The sequence below is a fragment of the Symsagittifera roscoffensis genome, chromosome 7, assembly GCF_963678635.1.
Source record: "Symsagittifera roscoffensis chromosome 7, txSymRosc1.1, whole genome shotgun sequence".
NCBI lineage: Eukaryota > Metazoa > Xenacoelomorpha > Acoela > Convolutidae > Symsagittifera > Symsagittifera roscoffensis.
In genome coordinates, this window is record NC_087068.1 from 11,707,574 (window position 1) to 11,730,258 (window position 22,685).

The window sequence follows — 22,685 nt, forward strand, 5'->3', positions numbered from 1 at the left end:
CTCAATCGAACCATTCCGTTTTCAACACATTTTTTGGTTCAAAATTACGAACAAACTTTTTTTCGATAGGAGCATGTTGCTGAAGAGCACAAAAACAAGGAACTAACGCTAAAATTCAAATTACCCCGCTAAAATTCAAAAGACCGAACAAAATCCCAAAACGAAAAGTTTTAACTATTGAAGAATAAAAAACTAAGAATTTCAAGAAGCTTACAGGAAAATGTGATCAATGATTACTTAATTTATTATGTAATTAGAGGTGTTTACATTTGATTGGTCAGAAATTTTTAGAGCCTTCTTGAGACATGTTTGTCACTTTTTTAGATCCAGATCTTTAATATTGTAAAAATTTTAATACTGATGATGCACAAAACGATTAACATTTCAAAGTCCTTAAACATGAAATTGTTTAAATGGTAATCAGAAGGTCAAAAGTATCATAGTAACCGAGGTTACAGTCATGAGTCCCTTCATCATGTATTCCAGTCAAAATCCTTGGAATTTTCTAGATATGGAAAAGATAATGATAAAAGAAGATGTCAAGTGTTTAAGTCCTTTTCATTTAAAATCGATACGGGTTACGCTTCTTCAATAAGAACACGCAACTCGACACGAGATAATATAATATACAAGTGTTACAAGTAAAAAAATTCGTCGAAAGTTATTTTGTCATTTATTGTTCCGAGTACGCAAGCGGCGTTCGCAATCTGTATTGCCAGGGAGATTCTCTGTTTTAAAAAGCTGCCTGCTCTGGGTTCCTCAGTGCATATGCTTAGGTTCTTACAAAGCTTGCTCAAAAAAACTTCTGTGCTGGGGCCGGCCGCGCCCTGAATTTCAAAAGCTAGCGGTTGAAAAAGATATCCATCATTTACAAGATCTTTATATTTGTCAATTTTTCGCCCTTCCGCTTCAGCGGCAGCCGTACCAGGGTTACAAACAGACCCGGCATTAATCCTACAAGGAGCTAAGGAGTCTACTACCGTTACATCCCACAAGAGCTGCTTACCATCAGCCCATGGAACGAGCGTCAAACCGTCTGGTCGCTTCTGATCGGTCCTGTAGAGGTGTCGTGGTTCTAAAACAGACGGAATGTGAGTAGATGATAGACTCTGCTTTATAAGGGCATTCAGGTTTGAATGCCTAGAGAATCTCCCTGCACTTTTGAGGCAAGAAAGACCATGCCAACCCTCCTCGGTAACGTCTTTTCCGCACACGCATTTATGCCGTTCGCATATTTTTGATCCTAATCGAAGTCCTATCGCAATTCTGAGTTGTTGGTTCGACAGTTTTAACCTTAAATTTTTGCAGGGGATGACGTTCAACCATTGGGATCCAAATCTATCTTGGAACGCGTTGAACATTTTCACGTCCGTTGGTTCGAGTCGTAAAATCAAGTCTGCAATTTCGCTGTCAAAAATTGGCTCCGTCCAATTTTTTTGGATTTCATTTTCCGGAGCCATTTCAATTTTTCCAAGGTCAAACCACCGTTTAAGCGCATCATCATAGGTTCCATCCACATGCTCCAAACCAAAGATTTCGCTCAAGGCATCTTTCGCTCCTACTGCTGAGGCTAAGAAAGCGGGTAAAGCGAGTAGACGAGCGGAAGAAACGCCCAAGCCACCTTTGGCTGCCGGGAGAACTGCTTGTAAAAACTGGTTATCATCCATTTTCACGTTAGTGACCTTGCATAACGAATTTCTTAGTAATTTATCGTAGCGTTCCAAAAAATCATTTTGCAAAAAACAAGGGCTCGTACGCAAAAAATATAGGAGTTTTGGCATGCTAAAGCAATTTTTCAGGAGGTAAAAACCATAATGCGCGTCTAGTTTGTCAATGACATCCGAGATTTTTTCAAGCTCCCTAATTTTTTCGTCGAGTAATTCTTTTCGGCAAAGTTCGCCGATTGGAGATCCTAAAATGAGGAGTTCTTCTTTTGTTTTTATTTTTATTTTGGGGCATATTTTTCGAAATTGTGTTAAAATTGAGTTATACTGTGTACTAGTAGTCGGTCCCAAAAAACAAAGTTCACACTTCTCAGTGTTTAAGCTCAGGCCGTAAATTTGTTCCGATTTCAGGATGTTTTTAAGGTCCCGGAGTACTACCTTATAGTCGTCGGCTAAATTCCCATCATCTAAATACCAGATGTTAATTTTCGACTCCAACTGTTTGACTAGTGTATGAATTATTTCCGCAAAAAGGGGTGGGGCTTCAGGATCACCTTGCTGAGTTCCGTCTTCTGACATTATGACAGAGCTTCCGTAAAAAAGGTAACTAGGTTTAGCATACGCGCAATAGGTGTAATTATTTAATTCGGGGCGATTTGAAAAAACATGATTCAGCATTGTTTCTCTGTTTAAAGAGTTACAGGCATTCTTAAAATCTAGTTTTAAAAGAACAGTACATTTTGGATTGTCGTCGCGTTCAATTAGGTTTCGAAACGAGTGCGCAGCTATTTCTGCTCCTCGTTTGGTACCGCATCCTACCTGTACGTTTCCGAAAAAATTTTGTCGCTCGGAGAGGGCCTTGCTTCCAGCGCATTTAGACGCGATACGTCTCAGCGTGTTGCCTATGGCAATCGGTCTCAACCCTCCGTCTATTTTTATGAGGGCGATAAGCTTTGCGCCAAAAAAGAAAAGTCTTAGTGGTTCCGGTATTTTGCCATCTCCAATGAGGTTTGTCAGCTTAGTAAGCGATTTCAGAAAATTAAGTCCTGCACTGCCATTCGACTTACTAACAAGATCTTTAAAAATTTGAGGAAATATTTTATCAGGACCTGCTGCTGATCCGTTTGGAAAGGACATTATCGCTTTGTATAGGTCGAAATCGGTTACGAAAAAACTATCCAACTTTTCAGGATTTGGAGCTGCAAATTTGGCTCGCTGCGGGTGCTTAGATAACAATTTTTGATAGTTATCAGTTGAAAAAGGAGCTAGTTTGTCATCCGAAGCAGCAAGCCTTATTCCTCCCTTTACATTTCCTTCATCGAGCTTACTACTTATTAACTTTATTCTCTGCTCGAGGTCACTCAGAGGCGGGCTTGAAACTTGGGGATGGGGTTTTGGAAGTGACACGTCATTTGCTCGAATTTTTTTATTTATCAAAGAGCTCATGCTTGTGGTCTGTGTGCGTCCACTTCTTTTCGGTTGCTCCAAAAAAAAACAAGAACGACGTTAAAAAAATTAGCCATTTTGTAACATCTTCTACATTGTAGACGATGTCATTTATTTTGTCCGACAGATTTTCCGCCAAGGGAACACGCGAGTCTTTTGGTACTCTCTTGAGTACTCGGACATTTGAGATGGCTGTATTAACATAATTGTCTAGCACTAAATCATTACCTATTGTTGCTTTATTAACAGATTTTACATCAACGCATAAAGGACACTGAAACCATTGGGTTTTCTTAGAGTCGCTAAGAGAAATATTTACACAACTGATATGATACCAACTAGAACAACAATCACATTTAATCCAATTTATCAGTCCTGAAGGTTTTAAGCAATCTTTGCTTGTACACTCTTTGTTGTTTTTCCTCATCTTGACGCAGCATAAAGGTAAAAAAAAGATTTTGACTGGACTTTAGGGGACTGAACTAACCCATGATAAGCGGTTAGTGAAAATTTTACAAATCAGCAAATAAAAAAAAAAAAAAGACAACTAAATTAATTTAAAAGGTTAAAAGGCAGCATAAAGGTTAAAAATCCAAAACAAGGAACAATCTCACCCGAGCTCAGTAGGTTCAGCGGCGCACCACCAGACTTCTCAAGCCAGTTCCAGTTCCCCACCTCCCCACAGAAAGCCACTTGACAGACCTGTCTCTAAAGTCCCTCAGAGGGCGCTCCACACACAGGCACAAACATCAAACATAACAAATCTATTTAATAAGTTTATCACAACAATTAGGCTAAAATTGTCCGAAAATGTCCGAAAAAGCGTCCGAAAAATTGTCCGAAAAAGCGCAATCCTTTTGCCTTGCTTTTTTGACATTTCAAATGCTGTTTTGAAAATTCGATTGCATTTCACTGTCTCAAGGTCATAATTTTTTAATACCGATAAAATTGTCCGATAAATTAGTTAAAAATCTTTGCTCTATACTACACTAGTCATATAGACCAAACAATAATCATGAAGACTCTGTCCACACTTATTCTATTTGGTTACAGGACCCCGATTAAACTATTCACTATACTTTTCATTCGTAGAGCCAGGAAAAGTACACGAAGTCTAATTTAAGTGCTTGTCACGTAGTCCCATTTCAGTTCAATCGTTTCAGCTTTTTCAATCTTTTCACCTTTTTGTGCAGGTGTTAGATTTCTCAATCTGGTTGACTTGAGTGATTTTCTTTACTTTCCTTTATGTTATACTTACTTTTATTCAATTTTTAAAATTACAATTTTTTTTACTCCGATGGTTCTTTGAGTGAATGAAATGATGAAAGACTACTAGTGTAGTTATTTCTGACCTCCTGATTTACACTTGAGAGCTCGATCGAAGACAAAAAGCAATGTATGAGTTCTACTTAAAGGTTAGAAAATGACTGGTAGCGTCTCAACTGCTACAGGATTTTTGACCCAGCAACTTACTTCTGACCCGAGTTTATCGGTCAATACAGCTACAACTGGTGCTTCTTCCAGTGTCAATCAAGTTATAATGGCATCAGCAACAGCACAATTAGATCCTCAGTTCAGTTGCGGCACACCGAATAGCTTGCCTAGCTCAGCAACTAATTCAGGCGTTGTCGCTGTACCCTCTACGGGCAAAAATCAGCCAGAAAGTATGCAGATGAATGTTTTCACTCAGCTGGAAGACAGGGGACCACGAAGCATGCAGAGATCATGCAAACTGACAGTTGCAAAATTGGCACTTAAGTAAGAAATACACTAAATCTAAAAGTTGACTATGAAGTAAGTTAAACCAAATTAATACCTTTCGTGGAAGCTTTTCGTGGAAGTAATTTTTCGGATATACTCTGAACAGCAAAAATTGGACCATAAACTCATTAATCTGCCAAATAAACGTTTCTCTATGTCAGACACTTTTTTATGCCTCTCAATTAAATTTGTCGGTCTTCCAAAAATTCGACCTTAAAGGAAAACGGGACCTCAATAAGTCCCATGGTTATCGCCTTCAGCCTTTTTTATAACAATTTCGTAGTTTTTGTTTTGAGCACAGAAATGTTCACATTTGCGATTAGCAAGTGTTCTCAAATCGAAATATAGGCTTTTTTTTCGGGTTAACCACTTGTTTAAAAAAATCTTTTATTTATGTTAACGAAAAATTTAGGGCAGGTTTCGTTAAGCTTTGATTTTCAATTTATGTTTCAAAGAATTAATTTCTACTTGATAAAAACATATTTTATGAAAATATGTGGGATTTGGTTTTCATCTTTTTTCACTTTTCTCAAAAAATTTAGTTTTTCTCAAAAACTTTTTTTTGTTTTTTGATGAGCAAAAGGGTTGTACCAATGGAAAGACCGCTTAGTCTCCTCTTTGCCTGTATATACGCCTAGTGTCTTTTTACCGTACGCCAGTTTCTAGAGCCTTCAAAAAAGTGCTTGGAGAGTTTTTCAAAATTTTTGGATTTTGGTTTCTTGAAAACAACCCTCCTAAATCTGAGAGTTTGTGTTCAATGATAGAACAGGTTGTGGAATGCTTGCGCCCTAATAACTTTGCTCTCTCGAAAAATTATGGCCCACAGAAAAGTCACAATTCTGATTTCTGACTGTTTTTTATTCAAAATTACGGACTTTTCTCGAAAACTATACTCCCAAATCTTAGAATTTTGTTTCAATTGAAAGCAATGGTCAAGTATTTGAATGCTCAAGTATTTTTCCAAAAAAAATGTTGTGACCCTCGAGTCAAATATTTGATTTTTTTTTGTAATCGTTATGAAACTTTTCCCAAAATCTGAGATTTTGGGATCAATGTGGGAAAGAGTTATGAAACACCCGTGTATATACAGCTACGCCGTCATATTTTTTTTTCGCAGAAAAGTTTATGGCCCTCTCAAAGTTCCTATATTTGATTTTTTGATCGTTTTTTCGAAACTTTTTTTTTCTCGAAAACTACCCCCAAATCTAAAATTTTGGGTACAGTTAAAAGAATGGGCTGTGGGAAGCTCTTCTGTATTAGCGGCTATTTCTTCAAAAATCCTTTTGGTGCTCAGAAAACTCAATGTTGTGATGCCCTTACCGTTTCATGAAACTTTTTGACTTTTCTCGAAAAATCTCGACTCTGATATCAAGGGTTTCATCGAGGCAGGAGGTTGTGAGAAGCCTCCGTGCTTTTTTCTTGTGTAAAGGGGCTTCTAATAACCTCATGCCTCGTTTAAACCCTTGATATGCCTCAATTAAGCCTTAAGTCAAAAAAATTTTGTCTTTTGGAAAATTCCAATTTCTCAAAAAATCTCAAATTTAATTATTTTTTTTAGAGAGCCAATTAAGATTTTGTGCGAAGACCAAAGTTTAGAATTTTTGTTTTTACCCATTTTATCCTGCATCAGAACAACAAATTTGGAAAAATCGAAAAGGTGCCTTCAGATTTAGATGGGCTCCTAGTACTTTAATTGAAAATTGTTCTGTAATTTGTAAATTTACCAACTCTGATTTTGAATTCTTTTTTGGTTAAACGGTTTCACTGGGAATTTTGAAAATATCTTCGCCTGTTTCAAAAGTGATGAATTGTCAAAATTTTGACTACAGTTTCGTTTTCGGCTCAAGTTGTTTGCCTTATTTGCCGCCCAATTTTTGATTTTCAATTCTTGTTAAGAATGTTTATGAGCCGCATTCAAGGCAAAGGTATCAAATTTTTGTAGATAGTTTTTTTTGACTTTTTTCAAGTAATTTTTTCAGCGGAATTTTTCAAAAAATGACTTCTTGTAATACAATGTTCTAATTGTATCGCAAATGTTGCCAAGCTCCGCTTCGCCTCTGTTTATGTTCTTGGGTTATCATTTGCTTAGGAGTTAACATCATGGAACTTCTTCGCCAAATACTAGCTGAACTTGTTTGTCAGATATATTGCTCATGACCAGAAATCAATTTTTAAATTTATACAGCGTGAAGCTGCTTGTTTTTCAAAAAAAATTAAGTCTGCTGCTCCTTGTCTTATTTTCATTGTCTGTTAAAGAAAATCTCGATGCCGATCGCTTGCATTGCGGTTTGAGGCTATGCTTTTTAGGGGGTCAGTAGCACATGTTTTTAGTTATACAATGAAACAGGTAAAAGCACTAGTATATGTAGATCATTTTTGACGCATTCCAGAGCTTCGAACCGTACGAAAAGATAGGAACAATATAATTTTTCTTAAAGATTGTTTTTTCATTTGCCATGTAGCGCGTTTGATAATCTTGTGTTTTCATGAAGATTTTTAACGCTTTCTCCTCGTGGAGCGTGAGCTTCCCAAATGAGTTATTCTGCAACTGTGACTCGTAAAATCTCTTCGACATCGCTCCTTGTTATATTTTTTGTTCTTCGCTGTCACTCGGCGTTCTCCTTTGAATTTGATTACTTAAGATTTTTGTAGATTGAGTTTCAGGTTTGATTTGCGTCAACAGTAATCCTTTGCACATCATAAGCACCTTTATGGGGTTAGTTTCAGAAGTTTTGCAAGCATTTCCGTGAAATTGAGACATCATTCTAAGTGCACCGTATTAGTTCTGTTAATTTTTATGCAAGATAAATCTTCATCATTTTTGTTTAAAATCAACCTAAATTGAGAAATACGCGTTCTAAATTTCAAGGTTTATTCATTTTGTCCTGATAATTTACATTAGCACTGTAATTGAAGCATCGATTGCCGAACCAGAACAATACACAAGCTTTTCTGAGACCAAAATGTGAATTAGTGACAATTTGTCGATAAAAACGATGAGGAGCAAAGTCTTAACACTGAGCCTTGAGGCATCCCTCTTTTAACAGATAATTTAGTAGCCAATAAACCATGTCTTCGTACTTAATGTTGACTGTTTTTGATATAGCTCACGAGAAGCTGCAGAAGTGGTCCAGTGATGCAAGTTGCTGCGAATTTCTGTAACTTCCTGTGGCATGCTTTTTCATAGTCGAGTTAAAATGAGCACAAGATAGGTGGTCCATAGCCATCGAAAGTGTAACTAATTTGTTCAATCATTTGTGAGGCATGAAATTCCGAGAAAAGCCAAGTTTCAGATAAACATAGAAAGTGACAATGGTTACACTTCTGTTTTGCATCTTAAAATTCTTAGCTTCTCCGGCACAATTGGTGAAGAGATACCGACTACGCATGGGACGGCTAAGCTTCGAATCTCTGGTCAGGACCTGTGTTTCAAACGGGAAATATTCAGTTCCTTACCGGAACTTTGTTCTTCTGCTTAAGTTTTGTCGGCTTATATGCCACATTACCCAAATTGCTTGTGCTGTATGCTTTTTTTGTTGTAGCTGCAAGTGTTTTCGTTTTTTCCTGTTTTGTAGGTTTTTCTAATCCTGGCTTTATATATTTTAGCAAGCGTTATTAAATCGGAATATAGACTTTTTCTGGTGAACAACTTGATTAACAGAATCAATAGCCAGCTAGGAGGATCACAGACTATTATATTACAGGGTCGGATGTTTTTAATGAATTTTTTCGTATTAGTTAAAATGCGTCTGCTCTATAAATTGAGGCATGTTAGTTTGTATTTTTTTGGTAAATTGACTGGTATTGCTAATGCGTCATAATTGGCCTGCGTCACGTAGTAATTAAGTAGACTCATAATTGACGTGAGTCACTTAAGATATTTTGTAAACTCAAAGTTTTACTCGTTCCCAGTAGCGTTATCGTTCATATTTTTGCTTGTGTATGCAAGTGCAACTTCGCCTCTGTGTTAAACTTTTCTGCGTCTCCAGCACTTAGCCTGAATGTGAAGAATACGCATGGGGCGGCAAAGTTGGGTTCGAATCTGATCCGGAACTTTTTTTTTCAAACAAGAAAAATTCTTTTCCAAATAATGTCGCCCATTGGTTGACCGCTTGTTTTCCGGCTTAGTTGCCGCTTTGTAAATTTGACTTTTTTAATGTAAAATTTTCAATGTAGTTGCTTTTAGTGCTTTGAAGTACTCATGCAATATGTAATTTTACTAGTCTTTACTTCGTATATTTTGCTATTTTTTGCTTGATTTTTTATTGGGTTTAAATGATTTCGGCCTATATTGTATGGGTTTAGGGACCTTATTTGGGGCAATTTCAAGAGAAAGATAAGTTTTATGCTTAATTCCGAATCGCAGAAAATGGAAAACTCTTAGAATAGAAGTTATTGTTCAAAATTTTTCATGACAATTATATTTTCAGTTCTACGGGAAATTATAGAAGTTTCGTCGGCTGAGTTGCCGCTTGTTAATTTTTTTTCGAAATTTCATTAATTCTCGTCGATTGTGTTTCTGGGCGTGTTTGCAGCAAATAGAACATGTTTACAGTCAACATTTTGTATCTTCAAGTTTTTAGAAGGCTTTCACTTTTTTTTTGGATTTTGGCTCTTTTTCTGTCTGCTAGTAATAAATTCAAATTCAATCAACCATCTGGCGTAGAGGTAATACATCTGCTTCAGACAGCACAGGCTTGTGGTTTGAATTCGGCCGGGGTCTGTTTTTTGCAAATTTGAGGTGTTGTAATTTTTCGGGCTATCGTCCGTCAGTTCATTTTTTCGGCTTAGTTCTCGTAACCCGATTTTTTTTAGATACAGCTTTCTTCAAAGTTTTTATAACACCCGTGCTTGACGTCAAAGCACGGGAGTTCGTTTCCACTCGGGTTTTGTTTTTTGCTGAACCTTGCTTAAAAAGAAAAACCTTTCGGCCAATTAGGTTTTCGTCTGTCTGTCTCCTTATTTTTGGCGGCTTAGTTCCCGCAAAAAGGATTTTTTTTGAAAAAGGCTTTTTTCTAGCTTTTCTAAGTTTTTAACGGTGCAGGTAATTTTGTTCTAGACCTTTTGGGCTTTTCTGCGATTTTTGTAAACTTTTATGACTTTTTAATTTTCTATTTTTCGTTTTGTTTGATTTTATTCTCTGTCATTCCTTTTTGTATCGCAAGTGGTGCGAAGCTCAACTTCGCCTCGGTGTTGATTTTATTTTTCCCTTTTCTACTTATTAAGGACTTAATTACTACACTAAAGCCTTGAAAAGAAGACGTCGAAGCACATAAAATTATCTCGCGTGACAACTTTAGCCAAGCATTTCACTATTGAAATCATCAAGGGTATTGCAAAAGATTTCTGGCCTGTTAGAAACTGTGCTCGCAGAGTAGCTAAATTAGAATGGGCAAATTTTCGATAGTGTTGAAAGTCATGTGTGATTGATCTTCGTAATGCCCTGTTGTCCATAATTTATCCGAAATAGCTTAATAGTTCGAATTCCGGACGAAACTTTACTCTGTTCTAGGCGCCCTAAATTGTTTTGCCTCTTTATGTGTTAATTAATTATTCGAATTTTCCCTTATTAGGATTGCGTGCTCTTAATTTTTTCATTCTCATTTTTTTGGCGGTTTGACTGGGATTTATTTTGTAGCGTGCTTCAAGTTGAAATGCGAAACATTACAAATCAGTAGTAATTGGAATCGGAGCTGAAAAGGTGCTTTTGCAAGCAGCCTTTACTTTTCAGAATTCTCATTGGAAGAAGACTCTTAACTTATGATCCGTTTTTTTTTTGCAAATTTGGTTGGTTTTATGACCTTAATTTGAAATAGAAAATCAAAGAGCCGTAATCAAAAAGCCAACAACAACGGGTTCCTTGATCATTAGCAGAGTATTGTACCGCTTAAAGCGAAAGCAGTAAAAAAGCGGCCGATGAAGGAGTATAAGCGAAAGTGGCGACAGAGATGGCAATTTTTCCAAAGCATTAACAAAAGCGGAAAATCAGTTAGAAGTTTGAAACCCCCAGAATTTAACCAAAAATGATCGCACTTAAATTGTTTTTGGTCTGAATAAAAAATTCCATGCATATAAATTTCTTTGCGTTTCTCGAAAGTCGGAATAAAGTGAAAAATTTCTAAAGCAAAACATGCAAAAAATTTAAGCGAATAAGCATTAAGATAATCGAAAAAGCGAAAAGCGATTTTTAAAAAAGCGGCGCTAGCGAAAAGCGATAGCAAAACCTTGATGACAATACTCTGAAAATGATACGGCATGAAGGCTTTGTCTAGAGTGGTAGCTTCAGAACCGACTCTACAAAAAATATTTTAAAAAGTTTTTTTTTCGACCTGATTTTGGGCTTAGTGTCCGATCTTTTTTCAGAAGTTCGGCTCAAGGAGTTACATGGTTATATACAGGTTGAAACACATTTACTGGAAACTTTCACAAAATTTGAAATTCTCAACCCTGGAATTGGGTGCTGTTAGAGTACTCTCAAGGGTTGCAATTCTTGCCTCCAAATATGACTGTTCAAAACCTTGTAGTTCTTGAGATATGACGTGTTTTATAATTTTTTTTTCAATTTCTAAATTTAAATTTGAGAAAAATAACCAAAATTGAATTTCTCAACACAATAGTGGCTTGCTGTCAGGGTAACTTCAAAGGTTGCAAATCTGGCGTTCAAGTTTGACTGCCCAAATCCTTCTGGTTTTCGAGATATGGCGTTTATTTATGATGTTTTTTTTTTTCAGAAAACTTAACTCTATATTTTAAAAATTCAAATGATTTGAAACTCCAAACCTTATAGCGACTTCTCAAACGCTCATAGTTACTGAGATGTGGCGTTTGTTATGGGTTTTTTTAAAGTTGTTCAAAGAACTTAGATATGAAAAACGCTCTGAGTTTTCGAGATATGGCGTTTGATATGAAATTTTTTTTTAAATTTGAAGTTCCCATCTCTATAGTGAGGCTCTGCCAGGGTAGTTCCAGGTGTTGGGAATTTCGCCTCGAAAAATGACTGCTTAAGTCCTTGTAGTTTTGGAGATATGGCGTATTTTGTGATGTTTTCAAAAATCTTTCAGAAAACATAATTTAATTTTTTATCAGAGTATTCCCAGGGGTTGCGAATTTTGCCTCCAAATATGACTGCTTAAGTCCTTGTAGTTTTCTTGATATGACGTTTTTTTGTGATTTTCAGTAAACTATTCAATTTTTTTTTTTCAAATGTGAAATTCCTAACAATTTAGTTAGTCGCAGTCAGAATACTTTCAGGGGCTGCGAATCTTGCCTCCAAAATTGACTGCTCAAATCTTTGTAGTTTTTGAGAAATGACATTTTTTATGGTTTTTCAAAAAAAATTAGAAAACTTAATTTTGAAGTTTCACGAAATTTGAAATTCCCAACGCTGTAGTTGGGTACTGTGAGAGTACTCTCAGGAGTTAGAAATCTTGGGTTTAAATGCGCTGGCTTAAATATTTTTTTTTAGTTTTCGAGATGTGATGTTTTTCATGTCATTTTAAAATGAACTAAGATGTAAAAACTTTATGAAAGCTCTTATTTCTGATACTTTTTCACATCAAATGTGTTAAGAGTTGGGAACTAAAGTTTTTCTTATTTGCAACTAAATTTTCTAGAATAATCAGCAATTGTACTTAACTCATTTTTAAATTTAGTTCTGAATATTTCAATTAGAATACAATTGCCCTGCTTCTGTTGATGTGTACAATCTATTAAAAAATATTAGCTATCAGTAGTGGATCAAACAAATCATTTGGCTACATTACGATTAGAAAGATGAAATTGGACTTTTTTCTGGTGAAAGACAAAAACAAAACTAAATCAATTTTTAGAAACTTAAACGCTCTGATCTAATACGAGTTTTTTTTAACCTAACTTGCGCAAATGATTTTGAATTTTTGTCAATTTCATTATCGAGTGCTTTAGTATCGAGTATTTTATTAGTACTTTTTTGTATTTTGTAGTATTTAATTGTATCAAGAGTCGATGGTGACTTTTTTAAAAGCCGCAATTTTTTTTCCAGAAGCCTTAAAATTTGTTCAGGCTCAAATATACTTTTTCGCGGTTTGATTTTTGATTTCTTTTTGAGTTCAGTTTATTTATTTGTTGAAAGGAAAGCAAACTCCGCTATCGAACAGCAAAAGGTAATGGTCATGAAAAACGTGTTTGTCTTCTTATTTCGAAAATGGAATTTAATTATCAGATTTCGCAGCGAAATAAAAAAGTGTTGTCAAATTGGGTTAACTTTATCAAAAAAAGTGTCAAGCAGAAATTGTCTTTAGAAATTCAAAGAGTTGTAAGGCCTTTTTTTCTCGGAAAGCAAGTCGTTTTTTTTTCTGTTGACTTGCGTTCATTGTTTCTTTTCGAACTGTCTGTTGGCTATGTTCAGCTTGTTTAGAGCCCTAGTATTTATATTTGAATTTGGTTTGTAAGTTTGAGTGATTTAGGTCGCGTGGATATGTTTTTTTTTTTGAGAAAAAGGCTCAAGTTTTTTTTTGCTGTTTAATTTTGATTTCATTTTGTTCAATTCAAATTATTTTGATTTAAAAAAGGTAAATTACGCTCTGCAACTACGAAAATAAAAATGGCGCGAAAAAGTATTTAGTTTCGAAAGTGGTGTATACTACATTTTCGAAAAAGATTACCCAATGACCCGTTTTGTTTCTCTAATTGGTTAGTTTCATGAGAAAATTTCAATCATGAATACATTTCTAAAATTATTTCCAAAGGTGTTAAAATATTCAATCCATTATTTTTTTGAATTTTCTCTTGGTTAAGTTAATTATTTTGCTCAGTTTTGTGTGCTTAGCTGATTCCAATTTTGCTTAAAAGAATTACCAAATTTTTGAGCTGTACTGTTATTGGTAAAAGTGTTGTAAGTTCATGAAAATTTTTCTCGTTTTAGTTGTTTGTCACGACAGAACTTCAAGTTAATTTCATCTGTGCACAAGTTCAATCTACAAGCAAAAATCACTGAAACCTCTAAAAATATTATCTGCCCTCAAAGTTTTGAAAAAAAAATTCTTTTCTTGTTTTTTGATTGATTGCTTCAAATGGATTGACTTTGTCCGATAATTAAATTTGAAAGGATCAACGTTATATAAAATAGATGGTAGATTCTTGCTCTTCTTATCATTAATATTATTATTTTTATTATTATTATTTGTTTTTGTTCGCAAGGAATGCGAAACTCGTTTTCACCTCTGTGTAAATTATCCAATTGTTTCCCTGTTTCAGCAAATCTGTGCAGTCCATCTCTTCACTGACCTCAATCTACATTGCAGTGCAGTTTCAGAGTAACAAGAAGACGTACAGGTCCCCTGAAATACACCTCAACACAGTGTCACCTTCCACACCCTCTAACACAGTGTCAACTTCATCATCATCAGTGGCTGCAAACATCCAAAACATATATGCGAATGCAAACGCACTTGGAAACTTGCCAAGCACGCAACAATCTCAATGTATTCAGTCTTTATCTTGTGGTTCGAATCAGTGATTTACGTTAAACTAGTTGTTACAACTTTCTAAGGTTTCAGAATATTTTAACCTTTCGGCAAATCTAAGATTAATTGTCTAAAATTGATTTTTTAACTCTGAAAAGAGTTTTTAGACAGTTGACCTGATAATAAATTATCAAATAATCTTGTATATTTTTTGTTTAAAAAATGGCATTTCATATAATCGACCAAAGAACTGAAGTTGCTGATTTGGTTAACATGTTTTAATGTAAATAATTAGCTTTTAATATCACTGGTTCGATGTCAGCAACGACTACTAGCTCTTCTGTAAGCTCCTCTACCCTGGTTCCGAGCAGCAGTGAAAGGACAAGTAGCTCCTCTCAACTAAGTAGTGGTGTGGCCTCATCCACTGTGGGCGGTATTTCAAATTCTCAATCGCAGGCAGCACAACAGAGTGTGAACAACTCGGGAGTTGCTGGCCCAATGTTGTCCTCGTCCGATTTGTTCTTCGAAATTCAACCCAACTTCCAGGCTAGTCTATTTTTCTTGTTCTAGATAAAATGAATATTTTTGAAATGAATTTTAGTGACTCAACCCAAGGCGAAGGTTTGCAGATTTGTTAATAGGATCCGGTTAAATTCAGATTCATTGCTTTAAAAATCCAGCTATAAATAATTACACTTGCAAGAGTCTTGTAATCGAAATCAGGAACTAGATTTTTTTCCCGTAAAAAACTTTTCTAACATATTTTTAAGAAATTGTTAAGTTGCTTTATAGTGAACCTCAGCTACTTCGAGACTGCTTCTGATTTAGCCTAGAGGTAAGTGTTTGCTTTTGTACCATTAGGTCTGGGGTTCGAGTCCCGACAGGAACTTATTATTATTTTTTTCAATTAATATGAAATGGCATTTTTTTTCCGGTAAAAATTGAACTGTCGGACTTTCGTTTGTCTGCATATGTTTTTTCGGCTTAGTTGCCGCATCGGGTAATTTTTTTGTGCTGTCATCAATTTCCATCGTAGATTCGACGAGTGTTTTTGATTTAATCCGGTAATTTGTAAAATTAATGGACCTGACGTTGTATGTTTTCTTTGGTTTCCCTTTTTGTTTTTTTAAGAGTCGATGAACGTAGTCGATGAAATAACGTTCATTTTTTCGTGAAATGGAAGGCAAACTCACCTATCGAACAACAAAAATGTATAGATTACCAAAAACGTGATCGACTTCTAGTTTCGAAAGTGGAATATAATTTTCAGATCTCCCAGTGGAATAAAAACTTTACCAAATGATCCCTGTTTTTCAAATTAGGTTAACTTTATCAAAAAAGTGGTACTAATAAGTTGTTCTTGAAATTAAAAGAGATTTAAGGCTGTCTATTTTTTTAGTTTCAATTTCCAAAAAAATCCAGTTTTAAAAAAAGGTCCGTTTTTTTTCGTTCAATGACTCTTTTCCAACTGTCTGTTGGCTATGTTTTTCGCTAATAAGCTTTATTCGGCCTAAATGGCTACGCCTCTGTGTCTTAATTGGTCCTCAGTTTGCTCAACAACGGTTCGATATAGATTGTGAATCTGGAAGATTTTTTTTAAATGTAAATCTTCGATATTTTCAATCAAAAACGCAACAATCAATCCATGAATTAGTGGTTAGAAAATAATCATGAAACTTGCTGTTGCTTGGACCATAGCATTTTTCAGACCAAATAGAAGTCTACATGAAGACCCTAAAGAGGCACAACAAATTTCACCATCTTTGTGATAAATGACCTCAAATATAAACGTCTCGTGTAGGTTCAGATGGTGTACTCGCACAGTGTGAAGAAAGAGCGAGGAGGAAATCACAGCAGAGACAGCAGACACCAGACAAGCTACAACCAGCTGGCCATTCTCATCCAGAGGAGGAATCGGATCAAGGGAACCACTATTCTGGGATACAAGACAGTGGCCTCTTGTCAGATTGATATGTCACTTGTGTTGCAGCGGGGAGCCATGGCACAGGTAAGAAATATTAGAGATAGTTACCATCGCTTTCTTTTTAACTCGAGAATTTTTTGGCCTCCTTGATTTTTTGTTTTCGAGTCTCATTAGAAACCGTGCTCGTTGCCTGCGGGTGAGTCAACAGTTCAGCCCAGAAAATAACCAAAAGATTTGCATAAAGTCGTTAAGCAAGGACGCAAAAGCGGCTCTCCGTAATGTACCAAGCAGCTCGTTTGTCGGTCATTTCCCTCGTGGATGAATGATCTTAATTCTGTCACATGGGCAAAGATAAAGACTAGTGCTAATTAGTTTCAGCTTTAGTTTCAAAGAAAAGCAGCTTTATTCATGGTGTAAAATAGTTACATTGATTGAGTTCACGAAAACAAATCATCATTATTATCATCATCGTTGATTTTTCACCTTCTTGGATTCGAAGGTGTTACTGATAATATTTGTTTCCATTCTGATTGCTAGTGAGAAAAGCCTAAAGCTGTCATTTCTTCGATAGTAATCGATTCGTCCGAATGTGTTGTGTTCTGTAGAGCTTAGCAGGCTTTATCAAATCGGAATATAGACTTTTTACTCGGGTTGACAACTTGTTAATTAGAATCACTTGGTATCATGATGCATAATGAACTCAAGTTTCTAAGCCTGTCCGGGTCCCATAGTCTTGAGGCAGCGAATTCGCCTGGGATGGCAAAGGTCCTGAGTTCGAATCTGACCAGGACCTGTTTTTTTTTTCAAATGGGAAATTCTCCATTTCAACAAAATAGTCGGTTTATTAATTGTCTAATGTTTTGTCGGCTGCTACATCTTAAAATTTTTTGCTGTATGAAGTTTTCATTGTACTTGCTTTCTATTTTTACTCCTGCTTTTCTAATTCTACTAGCTTTGACTTCGTATATTGTCTTTTTTTCGGACGAAATGATTTCAGTGTATATTTTATCGGCTTACTAACCTAATTTTGGGTCGTTCGAGGGAGACTTATTTTGTGTGCTTTCCTCTGGATCGCTAAAAACGGTTTAGAATCTCAATAGAATTTATAGTTCAATTTTTTTTTCATGACAACAATTTTCTTCGCTGGAAATTTGTTTTTGAATTTTTGTTAAACGCAGTCGAATGTGTTTCTGGACGTGTGTTCCGCAAATAGAACATCATTCCGGGCATATTTTTGAAGTTTTTTAGTCGTGGTTTCTTCGAAAATTTTACCTTTTTCATTGGATTTAGCGGCTTTCTTTTCCTTTTGTCTTTTAGCTTGCAATGCTATTTTTGTGGTATCGCAAGTGAAGCGAAGCTCCGCTTCGCCTTTGTGTTAATTTTTGGATAGATCCTAAAGCGGTCATTGATTTGTCCGAGATAGGGAAAGGAAAGCGATGAAACATTGATTACAACTGATTAAAGACTAAAGTCAATACTGATTTTTGTTTGCAGGGCGTAAAGCGGCTATACATTCTATCAAAGCAGCACTATAAAAAGCAGAATAACTAAAGCAGCCATACTGTAAAAGTTGAACGAAAAATCAATCAGCAATGAACATTTTGGCAGTGATAAATATCAAAAAAAAAGGATTAAATGAAACAAGATAACAATAATTTAGGCAAACTTAATGAGACTGAAAAATTCGGAGTAAGCCTGAAGTGGCCCTGCATAGTAGCAGAAGATATCCAACAGAGAAGCATAGTTTTGTTTGAAGGCTCAAAGCAGGCATTCAGCACAGCAGATAGACAGCACTTAAAAATCAAGAAATAATGAGATTCTTTTATTGCAATTTTTAAGAGCAATTCTGAAATCTCGTGCAAGTTAACGAAATTTGTCAAATTGACGATGACTCGATCATCTCTTTTTTTTAAGCTAGAGTATGACCTTCTAAGTCCTTCGTCTTCATCCAACAAAGACAGATCCAGCTCTACAAATAACAGCGCATCACTTCAACAACAGAGTGCAAATGTACACCCACCCTCTTCAGGGACAGTGGGGGGTAATTGTGAAGTAGTGGGCAGGTTGTCCCTGTCTCACCTGAGCACTCAGCCATTTGGGCCCAATGGGGGAGCAGGGGGCAAACAGAGGGGAAATACTGGCAGTGCAGTTGGGTCCAATAGAAGACACACGGAGAAGGTTTGTTGACCAATATTTGTTTTGAGCTTTTTTATTTTTTGTCCATTTCGAACTGAAAATCAATTTTTTTGCTACTAGTACCAAAAAATTTTGTACCATAGTATAATTGGTCAATGCTCGTTTCGTTGCTTACCTTGTATCGCCTCTGGGTTTTATTATTTGACATAGCTATCATACTTTGCCATCCATGTTCATTGGCTGTTTTGCTACCCATCACTGATCGTGGCCTGAATTGAACTTCTTTTTAGGCCTTGCGACGTAGACGAGAGAGGGGAGACAGCAGTCCGAATGCCGAGCGAAACCGAGTGGCCAGATCCAATCTTGCCCGGGGTGCTTCGATGACCGGACAAGGGGCAGTGGGAGGGGGTGGCAATATATCCCCTGGTGATGAGTATGACTCAGAACTGTCTTCTCTCAGCGAGGCCGAAGACGATCACTACCAGGCGAGGGTAAGAAAAGACCTTTAGTTGTTACAATATAATAATAATAATACATTCATTAACGAATCTAGCACATTACAGACATTATTTATTAACACTAGCCAGCGTTTTTGTATTAGTACGAACCTTCTTTTTTGTCTAACCTAGCTCGCAATTAAAAGTGTTTACTTAAATGGAAATTTTGGGTGCCGGGCATCAAGCCGAATTGTAAAATTAGGGACTTCAAGCCAAAAGTTTTGTCAAAAAGTCATGAAATATGATTAATTTGAAAAATGTGTTGAAGAATTTCTCAATTTCATTAGCTTTCGTTTCAAGTTATTGGATTTTTTGTAATTCTTGAGCCTGTAAATGATGTTTAGGAATAAACAAAATGAAAACATTGTTGAAGGAGTTTTTTATGAGTATAATTTATGCATTTTAAAATCCGGCTGATCTAATCTAATGCCACTCATAAGTGATGCATTGTTATAAAGAACGCTTAATATGGTTTAATGTTAAGTAAATTTTTGAAAAGAATTATGTTACGGACGAAAATCTAGCGTTTTGAGGTGGTTGTAAGTTTAAATTTCGGCTTGAAGTCCCGTCGACTTGTTTTCCCAGACCCCGGAAATTTCACTGTAGCATTGGAAATTGCATAGCATCTGTTCTCTGCTTTATTTATGGCTATTGTTTTTAATTAAGCGTCATTAGCTGAGTGGTTTGTTGCTTTTTGTAGTGTTCTCGCTAGTGTTGCGAAGCGCAGCTTTACCTCTGTGTATAAATGTTCAATTTTGGTAGCGCCTATTCGACGGCCACTGTAAGGCTACAAGCATGTTTACCGGTGCCATTTGAGATCAATTTAGAAGGTCAGATTTTAAATTTTTTTCCGATTGAACCCTCAAATTTCACATAAACCGTTTCCGTTGAGTTTTTGTTCCGTTTATGAATCGAAACTATTAAGACCGACATTGTTTTCTAGTATGACTTTTTATCATGAAACAAACTATTACACGTAAAAAAAACTATTCAATCAAGTTTGTTTTGGCAAATAACGAGAAAGCTGAAGTATTATGATGTTGTAGTTGAAGACTTCCGATTTACTGGTTTTTGAAATTGAAGCGATGACTGTTTGGTGTGCGAGCGATGGGCAATTTCGGAGAAACAATTTGGGCGCAGGAACTTGCATCTGGAATACTTCCGGCGTTCACTCAATTTAATTTTATGGAATCTAAATTAACGTTTAGTGTAATCAGGGCTGCCACTTGGTCTCCTTTGAAAAGCCGGCCGGGTCCTGAAAGTCATGTTTGATCTTTTTTCTCAGACGACCCCTTTTTTGAAAAACACTATCTTTTTTGTGAATTTTTTAAGCCTTCTGACAAGCGAAAGACTTAGAACCATTTCTTTGATAATTTTTAGTTTTTAACAATATTAACGCTTGCGACTAACAAGCTTTATCAAATCGGAATATAGACTTATTTCTCAGGTTAACAACTTACATAACAAATTTGTTGTATAGCTTGATTTGTTACAAATTCAAATTCTTCGTCCTTTTTTTGGTTGCCTCGGTCCTCAATGCAAGACCGAATGTGGGGTATGGGGATGTCATCCTTAGCCTAGAGTTAACGACAACACTTAGCGCGGACAAGTTCGAATCCGACTGGGACCTGAAATTTCCCGTTTCAAAATATTGTCGACCTTTTGTCTGTCTGCCTGCATTTTGTCGCTTAGTTGCCACATCACAGTCATTTGTTATGGTGTCTGAAATTTCATTGTAATTGAAAGTGTTCTTGAATTTTTCCTGTCATTTGTAAATATACTAAGCCCTGGCTTAGTATAACTTCTCTTTTTGTTTTTAGGTCAAAAGCTTTAATCGGCTATTAATGGTTTCGGCTTATGTTATATCGGCCTAGTGATCTAATTTTGCGTCTCTTGAAACAAAGAAACATTCTATGTTTTTCTGCTTCCGGAGGGGGAGTAAGATTTTAGAATTTAGTTTACGGCCCAACGGGCATTTACCCAATTTTATCGGCATAGTTGCCGCTCGATGAAAGTTTTCTCGAATGTTTTTTACGCCGGAAATTGTGTTGCTGAATGCGTTTTCCTCAAACAAGCTTTTGGAGTTCTGTAGTTGTTTTTTTTTCGAAATTTTTAAATAAATTTTTCGTTTTAGTTCCTCTCGTTTCATTTTTTGTCACTAGCTTGAAATGCTAATTTTGCGTGGTGCGGCAAATCTTTTCTTCTGTTTTACTTTTTCACTTCTACCTGAGGTCCGTTTTAACCATAAAGTAGTTGCCACCCTGGTTTTTACCCCAATCCTTGTGCGGTCTTAAATAGTCTCTATGAAGTTCAATGGTTGGATTTTTAATATATAGATTTTATCTCAAAATGAGGTTTAAAAAATGACGTGGTCAAAGTTTTCAGGAATTTAGTTTTCCTTTTTCGCAGCTTGAAATGATAATAGTGTTCATCTTTCAATGTTTTAAGCGTTCAAATTGATTTGGCATTGAATGCGATTTTTTTTGCTCTGTCGATTTTGCGCCGTGCTTTTAGCGTTGTATTCCACCTCTAACAGTGCTGTTTTCCTGTGGTGTTTCTAAGCTAATCTTGCAAATTTCTTTTCATTGCCCAATTACTGCATTTAACTCCACCCGTTTTGATGTTCTTAAGTGATAGGAACTACACTGATCTCAAAATTTTTGTAAAAAAAACAATATCATAAATAGTCAGTTTTATTTGCGAGTTTCAGTTATCGATAAATTTGACAGACTTTGAAATGTCATCAGAAAATATTCCTCGAATGATCATCAAGTGTTCAAGTTTCAGCCAACTTGATTTGAGTTGATACTTATGGATTGTTACGATTAGAAAAATAGTTTTTACGTTCAATGTGTCGCTAGTATTCTTGAAATAATTTTGGTGTTGCTGTTTGTGTAGTCACGTGGACAAAGCTTCCTGGAAATGCTCGTTAGTAGTTACAAATGCTCGGCGTGAAAACATCCAGTTAGCGAATTAATCAGAAATAATTCAATTAACTTAATCTAAGACATTTTGTTTTCATTAACAGAAAAATTAAAAACTGAAACAGTTTTTTTTTTAATATAATTTGTAACGCAGAAGATTGGATGTATCTTGATAATTAGGCTATTGGATGTTTTAACTTTGCACGATGTGAATTGTACGCGATGGTTCAAAATATGTGTGAAGATTTTAATTATAGATGCAGAATATATGATGTTAAAAAATAATTTTGAGAAAAACATATCTTGAGCAATCGCGATTAAACCACTACTGATGTGAGAGTTTGCATATCTCCAGTTTTTCATCATTGCTTTCAACTTCATGCTCTATCTTAGTTTTAAGCTCCTCCCGGAATCATAGGCGGCTACTTTGAAAAAATGGAACACTCTTCAGCTGTAAAATCAGTAGAGGATTTAACCTCCTGGCCGCCCAAAGGGTCCCTAATTTGGCACTAGCTTACGTTATCTGGACATCTTTTTTCGGTCGACGGACTTAAATTTTTCCTAAAAGCGACTTTGCTGTCAATAAAGACGGGGTCTTTGAAGGGTGGATTTTTTGGTCAAAAGCTTCCAAAAACTACCCCCCAAAAACGATATTTGTTGCTGTTTTTAAAATTCATAAATCGCCTTCTTTTATAAAAAGTTTGAGTGTAAGCGCGAGCAGAAAAAACGCAATTTTTAGGGCATATCACGGTCCTAAAACTTCAGATTTGCCATTTTTTGCTGCAGCATAGAAAATTTTATAAATTTTTAGGTCTTGATAGGGGTGTGGGGGGATCTTTAAAGCAATTTGGTTAATAATTTAAAATAGAGTTTTGGAAAATCTGCTTTCT

At 35.9% G+C, this 22,685-nt stretch overlaps 1 protein-coding gene across 3 annotated transcripts in view; it reads left to right on the top strand.

The window, feature by feature from the left end:
• Positions 1-4,529: 4,529 nt before the first annotated feature.
• LOC134851125 (phosphofurin acidic cluster sorting protein 1-like) overlaps positions 4,530-22,685 on the top strand; it is an 82,674-nt gene continuing 64,518 nt past the window's right edge. For 2 of the 3 annotated variants that reach the window (XM_063867065.1, XM_063867067.1), the window contains exons 1-6: positions 4,530-4,868; positions 14,106-14,353; positions 14,637-14,860; positions 16,116-16,322; positions 18,153-18,416; positions 18,665-18,865. In XM_063867065.1, the coding sequence (XP_063723135.1) occupies positions 4,534-4,868; positions 14,106-14,353; positions 14,637-14,860; positions 16,116-16,322; positions 18,153-18,416; positions 18,665-18,865 (1,479 nt within the window). In that variant the 5' untranslated portion in view covers positions 4,530-4,533. The remainder of the gene's footprint in view (positions 4,869-14,105; positions 14,354-14,636; positions 14,861-16,115; positions 16,323-18,152; positions 18,417-18,664; positions 18,866-22,685) is intronic. The other variant, XM_063867066.1, reaches the window with a different exon arrangement.